The sequence below is a fragment of the Budorcas taxicolor genome, chromosome 10 (assembly GCF_023091745.1).
Source record: "Budorcas taxicolor isolate Tak-1 chromosome 10, Takin1.1, whole genome shotgun sequence".
NCBI lineage: Eukaryota > Metazoa > Chordata > Mammalia > Artiodactyla > Bovidae > Budorcas > Budorcas taxicolor.
Genome location: NC_068919.1, coordinates 35,956,612 through 35,965,410, shown reverse-complemented (window position 1 = coordinate 35,965,410; position 8,799 = coordinate 35,956,612). Strand labels below are relative to the sequence as shown.

At 47.1% G+C, this 8,799-nt stretch overlaps 1 protein-coding gene across 1 annotated transcript; it reads left to right on the top strand.

Annotated features, from left to right (window-relative positions):
- Positions 1-2,226: 2,226 nt before the first annotated feature.
- On the top strand, positions 2,227-4,893 carry LOC128053911 (kinesin-like protein KIF20A). Its single transcript, XM_052646407.1, has one exon. The coding sequence runs from the start codon at positions 2,227-2,229 to the stop codon at positions 4,891-4,893; it is 2,667 nt and encodes an 888-aa protein (XP_052502367.1).
- Positions 4,894-8,799: the final 3,906 nt, after the last annotated feature.

The window sequence follows — 8,799 nt, the reverse complement described above, 5'->3', positions numbered from 1 at the left end:
CTTCTGCCGATCAAAAAAACAACGGGTCCCCTTACGGGAACATGGGCGTGAGGGGAAGCAGGAGTGCATGTCCCTTCCTCTTGGACAGAGAGGGAGACATGAGAAGAGGAGCTAGAAGCACTGCCTTCCCAGCAGAGAGCCCCAGGAGGGGCCCAAGCTCTTCTCCAGCCCCAGTCCTCCTCAGGGAGGGGTCTGGTGGAGTGGACCTTGAGTGGAATACTGAACAGCGAGGCTCATACCGCAGGCATACCTTGAGATGATTATTGAACTTGCTTGAACCAGACCACCTGACCTGCCTCTTGAGAAATCCATATGCAGGTCAGGAAGCAACAGTTAGAACTGGACATGGAACAACAGACTGGTTCCAAATAGGAAAAGGAGTGCGTCAAGGCTGTATAGTGTCACCCTGCGTATTTAACTTATATGCAGAGTACATCATGAGAAATGCTGGGCTGGAAGAAGCACAAGCTGGAATCAAGATTGCCAGGAGAAATATCAATAACCTCAGATATGATGACACCACCCTTATGGCAGAAAGTGAAGAGGAGCTAAAAAGCCTCTTGATGAAAGTGAAACAGGAGAGTGAAAAAGTTGGCTTAAAGCTCAACATTCAGAAAACGAAGATCATGGCATCTGGTCCCATCACTTCATGGGAAATAGATGGGGAAACAGTGGAAACAGTGTCAGACTTTATTTTTTGGGGCTCCAAAATCACTGCAGATGGTGACTGCAGCCATGAAATTAAAAGACGCTTACTCCTTGGAAGGAAAGTTATGACCAACCTAGATAGTATATTCAAAAGCAGAGACATTACCTTGCCGACTAAGGTCTGTCTAGTCAAGGCTATGGTTTTTCCTGTGGTTATGTATGGATGTGAGAGTTGGACTGTGAAGAAAGCTGAGTGTCGAAGAATTGATGCTTTTGAACTGTGGTGTTGGAGAAGACTCCTGAGAGTCCCTTGGACTGCAAGGAGATCCAACCAGTCCATTCTGAAGGAGATCCGCCCTGGGATTTCTTTGGAAGGAATGATGCTAAAGCTGAAACTCCAGTACTTTGGCCACCTCATGCGAAGAGTTGACTCATTGGAAAAGACTCTGATGCTGGGAGGGATTGTGGGCAGGAGGAGAAGGGGACGACAGAGGATGAGATGGCTGGATGGCATCACGGACTCGATGGATATGAGTCTGAGTGAACTCCAGGAGTTGCTGATGGACAGGGAGGCCTGGCATGCTGCGATTCATGGGGTCGCAAAGAGTCGGACACGACTGAGTGACTGAACTGAACTGAACTGAAGTCTGGTCTCTCACTGCAGAAGGGAGACAACAGTAATCACTTCACAGCCTTACTATAAGGATTACACAGAATACTGTATGTGTTGAGGTTGCCATATTATCTGACACATAGAAGGTACTTGAGAAATGGTAGTTGATATTTTAAATTTTCATTAATTTGAATATGGACCTGTATCCTGATTGTGAGATGGAAATGGAACACTTTTATTTACACAAATGATCATTGGTTACTTTATGTAATGCTTTGAAAAGCCTGCTCAGCATTTAACGTCTATGAGCCATGGTTGCAGTTCAGAAAGCCGCCACCAGAGGACGGTGTTGCCAAATGATTGTTGCCAGGACATATAGAGGCGAGGAAAGGTGGACCCCATTGGAAAAGACTCTGATGCTGGGAAGGATTGGGGGCCGGAGGAAAAGGGGACGACAGAGGATGAGATGGCTGGATGGCATCACCGACTCTATGGACGTGAGTTTGAGTGAACTCCGGGAGTTGGTGATGGACAGGGAGGCCTGGCATGCTGCGATTCATGGGGTTGCAAAGAGTTGGACACGACTGAGCGACTGAACTGAAGTGCACAGGGCATCCTTATTTTTGTATAAACCTTTCCACAAAATGTGCTTTTAAGTTCAACCTTGAATATTAATTAGTAGCCAATGTTTACACATATATTCAAAGAAGGACAATTCAGGGAAAAATTCAAAGATATAAATGCCTATGTAAAGCCTCTAAGGTGGATAAACGAATTTTGGTATATTCATGTGATGGAATGCTACACAGCTATGAAATGAACGCTTTGTGTCTACATGCAACAATGTGGATCGATTTCATAAGCATAATACTGAGTGTAAGAAACTAGGTATGAGTTTCGGCTGTGGGGTGTGAGCCGGTCCCGTAGAAGTGTGGCGTCTTTAGACCTAAACTGCCCCTGCTGACATGTCGCAAGGGATCCTTTCTCCACCAGCTGGCTTGCTGTCCGATGAGGAGGTCGTAGTCTCCCCCATGTTTGAGTCCACAGCTGCAGATTTGGGATCTGTTATACGCAAGGACCTGCTGTCAGACTGCTCTGTCATCTCCACCTCCCTGGAAGACAAGCAGGTTCCATCTGAAGATGGTATAGAGAAGGTGAAAGTATACCTGAGGGTCAGGCCCTTGTTACCTTCGGAGTTAGAACGACAGGAGGATCAGGGTTGTGTCTGTATTGAGAATATGGAGACCGTTGCCCTTCAGGCACCCAAGGACTCTTTTGCCCAGAAGAGCAACGAACGAGGAATTGGACAGGCCACCCACAGATTCACCTTTTCCCAGATCTTTGGACCAGAAGTGGGACAGGCATCTTTCTTCAACCTGACTGTGAAGGAGATGGTAAAGGATGTACTTAAAGGACAGAACTGGCTCATCTATACATATGGAGTCACCAACTCAGGGAAAACCTACACAATTCAAGGTACCATCAAGGATGGTGGGATCCTGCCCAGGTCCCTGGCTCTGATCTTCAATAGCCTCCAAGGCCAGCTTCATCCAACACCTAATCTGAAGCCCTTGTTCTCCAATGAGGTAATGTGGCTAGACAGCAAGCAGATCCGGCAGGAGGAATTAAAGAAACTGGCCCTACTAAATGGAGGCCTCCAAGAGGAGGAGCTGTCCACCTCCTTGAAGAAAAGTGTCTACATTGACAGCCGGATGGGTACCAGCACCAGCTTTGACAGTGGCATTGCAGGGCTCTCCTCCAGTAGCCAGTTTCCCAGCAGTAGCCAGCTGGATGAAATGAGTCACCGATGGGCACAACCAGACACTGCCCCTGTAAGTGTCCCTGCAGATCTTCGCTTCTCCATCTGGATCTCCTTCTTTGAGATCTACAATGAACTGCTTTATGACCTGTTAGAACCGCCTAGCCAGCAGCGCAAGAGGCAGACTCTGCAGCTGTGTGAGGATCAGAATGGCAATCCCTACGTAAAAGATCTCAATTGGATTCATGTTCAGGATGCTGAGGAGGCCTGGAAGCTCCTGAAAGTGGGTCGTAAAAACCAGAGCTTTGCCAGCACCCACCTGAACCACAACTCCAGCCGCAGTCATAGCATCTTCTCAATCCGGATCCTGCACCTTCAAGGGGAAGGAGATATAATCCCCAAGATTAGCGAGTTATCACTCTGTGATCTCGCTGGCTCAGAGCGCTGCAAAGATCAAAAGAGTGGCGAGCGGCTGAAGGAAACAGGAAACATTAACACTTCTCTGCATACCCTGGGCCGCTGTATCGCTGCTCTGCGCCAAAACCAGCAGAACCGGTCAAAGCAGAACCTGGTTCCCTTCCGTGACAGCAAGCTGACTCGAGTGTTTCAAGGCTTCTTCACAGGCCGAGGCCGCTCCTGCATGATTGTCAATGTGAATCCCTGTGCGTCTACCTATGATGAGACCCTTCATGTGGCCAAGTTCTCAGCCATTGCTAGCCAGCTTGTGCATGCTCCACCTGTGCAACTGGGATTTCCATCGATACATTCATTCCTCAAGGAACACAGTCTGCGCGCTTCTCCCAGCTTAGAGACTGGAGCTAAGACTGACCCAGGCCTTGGTGATGACATTGAAAATGAAGTTGACATCTCCACATATGGGAAGGAGGAGCTCCTACAGGTGGTAGAAGCCATGAAAGCACTGCTTTTGAAAGAACGGCAGGAAAAGTTGCGGCTGGAGATGCAGCTCCGTGATGAAATTTGCAATGAGATGGTGGAGCAGATGCAACAACGAGAACAGTGGTGCAGTGAACATTTGGACACACAAAAGGAACTACTAGAGGAACTGTATGAAGACCAACTAACAATCCTCAAGGAGTCACTGACAAGTTTTTACCAAGAAGAACTTCAGGAGCGAGATGAGAGGATTAAAGAGTTAGAAGCTCTCCTGCAGGAAGTCAGACAGCAGCATGTGGCCCATCAACCCTCAGAGTCTGAACTGTCCCTACGGCGATCACAAAGATTGGCTTCTGTTTCCACCCAACAGCTCCACGAGATTAAAGCTAAACTGGAACAATGCAAAGCAGAGCTAAACTCCACCACTGAAGAGCTGCAGAAGTACCAGAAAATGTTAGAACCCCCACCCTCAGCCAAGCCTTTCATCGTTGATGTGGACAAGAAGTTAGAGGAGGGCCAGAAGAATATAAGGCTACTGCGGACAGAGCTTCAAACACTTGGTGAGTCTCTCCAGTCAGCGGAAAGAGCCTGTTGCCACAACACTGGAGCAGGAAAACTTCGCCAAGCCTTGGCCACTTGTGATGACATCTTAATCAAACAGGATCAGACGCTGGCTGAGTTGCAGAATCATATGACGCTAGTAAAACTGGACCTTCAGAAGAAGGCAGCATGCATCGCGGAGCAGTATCATACTGTACTGAAACTCCAAGGCCAGGCTTCTACCAAAAAGCGCCTCGGTGCCAACCAGGAAAACCAGCAACCAAACCAGCAGCCCCCAGGGAAGAAACCGTTTCTTCGTAACTTACTTCCCCGAACACCCACCTGCCAAAGTTCCACAGACTGCAGCCCTTATGCCCGAATCCTGCGCTCACGGCGTTCCCCTTTACTCAAATCTGGGCCTTTTGGCAAAAAATACTAAGGTTGTGAGGAGAGAGCACTTCCCTCAGGTGGGTCTGCTGCTCAGTTTAAGAAATAGGTTTCTTTAAAGCTTTACCATATATATACCTGAAACTCTATCTAAAATGCAATATTCAGACACTAGTAGTTTTTCTCCCTTTTGTAATATAATCACCTATGTAATCTTACACTTTTTTACTTATATAGTTTCTGTGCACACAAAAATTATATTAAAATAAAGATATTATTCACATTTTAAATCTGAAAAAAAAAAAGAAAAGAAACTAGGCATAAAGGAATGATAATGAATGACAGCATTTATATTGAGTTCCCAAATTGATCAAATGAATTGTATTAGAAATCAAGACAGTTCTACCTGTTCAGGGTGGGGGTGGTCAGGAGAGTGGTGACTGGAAGGAAGCGTAAGGTAGATTTCTAGGGTACTGGCAGTGTTCTGTCTCTTGATCAAGGCATTCGTTCTATGCATGTGTTCAATAGTGAAAATTCATTGAACTGCACACTTACAATTCATGCACTTTCTGAATGTATGTTAAGGTCCAATTGGGAGTTTATTTTAAAATTCTGGGGACACCAGCATCTGCAGGGTGGACTGTAAGAGTCTTCAATTTGTTCCCAGCAAGTGAAATTTCTCATCATTCTTCTCTGCCCGGTGGACTCAGGTGAGAGGATGTGACCAGTACTGGTTTATCACAATATGTTGTCTCCTTGGCACTGGGGGTGGCCCAGGGGTGGAAACTGACTTCAAACAGGCCAGTCAGAGCCCTTCCCTAGGATAAAGGTGCCTGGTAAAGGGGCGTCCCTGGCTGTCCAGTGCACTTCCACTACCAGGGGAGAGCGTTTGAGCCCTGATTGGAGAACTAAGACCCCACATGCCACTCGGCCAGGAAAAAAAAAAAAGCGCCTGGTGAGAAAACACTCTTGATGGGCTGGAGAAGCTTGGGCTGCTAATGACTATATCCCCTGCAGGTGGAGAGGGACTGTCTACCTTAGGAGAGATGGAGGTTCCGGGCAAAGAGAAGCAGAGGAAGAGGGGATGGGAGCAGGACCGAGAAAGAGTCCTGCTGCTTCAAAGCCCAGGTTCTCTTCTTTCTCAGCTTCCCAAGATCTTCATCTTTCCCAGCAAGATGAGGCAACAGATTGCTGATGATGGTTAAGCTTGCTCCTGAAACCTACAGCTGAAAGTCTTGAGTAATTTGCTGAGCAACTGAGTGGTTGGAGGGCCACCTACTGATGTAAGCAACAGGAAGAGGAAGGGAATCCTCTTCTGGAGCAAATGTGAGCACTGTGAGTCCACCTCATCCTGGAAGGGGGTGAGGACCTCCCGGATGTCCGGAAGTTTCACAAGCTGATCATGGTGTTTTACGTGATCTTTGTCTACTCAAGGTGTGATGATTAGCCCCCAAGATAACAATATGTAATCACACCTCTAGCTGCGGGTTCTGATTGAGATTATTTTCTTTTAAATCTAATTGACTTCGAGCCTCCAGCTAGTTGAGTTTAGAAATGTGTTTTTCCTTTCTGGATTTCTCCTGTCAGTGATAGCCACAAAACACCCAGGGATTGCTTACTAGTCCAGAGAGGGCCATTAAAATCCTGAGGAGAGGAAACTGGGAAGCCTTCCTGCAGCCAAGATTTTCAGCTATTTCTTTTTTTACTGAAGTATGGTTGATTCACAATGTTGTGTTAGTTTCAGGTGGTCAGCGCAGTGACTCAGTTATACGTACAGTTTTTCAAATTCTTTCCTCTTATAGGTTTTTACAAAATGTTGAATAGAGTTCACTGTGCCATACAGTTCACTGTGCCATCCCTGTTGGTTATCTGTTACCCATAGAAGTGTATATGTGTTAATCCCAACCTCCTAATTTCTCTCTCCTCACAGATTCTTTTCCATTAGGGTTGTTACAAGATATTGAATATAGTTTCCTGTGTTCTGCAGTAGGTCCTTGTTCTTTATCTTATATATATCAGTGCCACTTGGGGTGCCCGTTGAAGCACAGGCAGTGCTGGCACCTGCCCCTGCCCTGCTCTTGTCAGGAAGCATTGATGATGAAAAACACTAGCCCCAGTTACTCTGTGTTTGTCCTCTTTGCTCACCACTGGACAAGCTGGCCAGGCTGACAAGGGACCCCACCAGGTCTGTGGCCTGGTTTGCCCCTGCACTTCTCTCCGAGAGTGAAGGTGAGATGGCTTTGCAGGGCACACACCCACAGGCTCTATGCACCACCCCTACCTGGGGCAAGTGGGTTTGGCTTATCTGCCATTTTCCCAGCTCAGCCCCACCCTGGGCTCCTCAGCTCAGGAGGCCTGCACCATCTCACAGCCGCTTTCCCCAGGGCCTGATGTGCCGGGGAGGCAGATTCTGAAAGGGCTTCTACGCGGCAGCTTCAGTCCTCACTGGCTCTCAGCTACCATCCCTTCCCCATTTCTGCATTCTGGCCCCTGGAACGAGGGATATTTTAACTCAAGCCGAGCTCTGTCCCATTTCCTGCTCTGTGATAAAGAATTCCTGAGGGGAGGGGGTGGAGAGGATGGAGATAGGGGTGGAGATGCTATGTGCACCCTTCTTTAAAAGTATTGATTTATCTGGCTGTGCCATGCAGCATGTTGGTCATAGTTCCCTGACCAGGGATTGAACCTGTGCCCCCTGCATTGGAAGCATGGAGTCTTAACCGGCTAGACTGCCAGGGCATGCCCCCAGCCCCTTAAATGTAGTATTTGAAGGAAAAATTAGGAAAATGTTCATCCTCCCCTTCATGGAATAAGACCAAAAAAAAAAAAAAAAAAGATTTTTTTTCTGTAAAAAAAAAAAAATTCATTGTTATCATTGTTATATTGTGATCATTTTAGGAGTCCCAACAGATCTATGCTTAAATCAGTTCTGATATTAAGCTGGGTATTTGAAGCCGCACTTTCTGATATGGGGATTGAGCAGGAAAGGAGCTAACATTGACTGCAGCCCACTGTTTGCTGGGTGTTAAATCTCACACTTATTCGAGGTCAGCATCATCATCATTATCCCTATTTTACAAATGAAGAAACCAAGGCTTAGAAAGGTTGAGTAACTTGCCCTGGCTAATTTGCCCTGGAGCTGGGGGAACCGCTTTCCACCTCACAAGCTCAAGCTGGGTCCTTGGTGGGCTTGCTGCATCCAGAGTGGGGTCCAGGCTGCAGGAGAGCCCTGGCCTTTGTGTGTCTCACTATGTCACCTGATACTTTCTCCCCAGGCCTGTAAGGAGATATTCTAATTGATTATTACCTCCCTGTATTCAGCTCCTTTTGATAACGCCCACCTCCCTTTCTTTGGAGCAAAATGAAGTGGGTTTTTGTTACCTGAAACAAAAGTGACTTCAGAAGAGCCTGCCCACAGCTGGCGGGTGCCGGCCACTGTGCCCTGAGGGCTTGCCAGGCGCCACTGGACCCAGTTCCTGAGATAAATAGGGAACAATGTTATTTTCTCCAGTAAATAACTCTCCCCAGCTCTACTCTGTCAAATCTTCCTTTCCTGTAGATACAGATATTTGAGAAAAGATAGTGTTCCTAACAATGAGACCAGAACCACCATTTATTTAAACACACATTTGGACTCATGTTTACGTTTGTAAATTTTTTCTTTTTCATTTCCTAAAATTGAAGGCTTGTAGGTGCATGGAATACTTACTAAGCCCTTAGCTTCCAAAACCTCAAGACACAATGTTGCCCTACACAATTAATTGTTCACTGTGCTGCTAGGTCACTTCAGTCGTGTCAGACTCCGTGTGACTCCATAGACGGCAGCCCACCAGGCTTCCCTGTCCCTGGGATTCTCCAGGCAAGAACACTGGAGTGGGTTGCCATTTCCTTCTCCAGTGCGTGAAAGTGAAGTCACTCAGTCATTTCTGACTCTTCGCGACCCCATGGACTGTAGCCC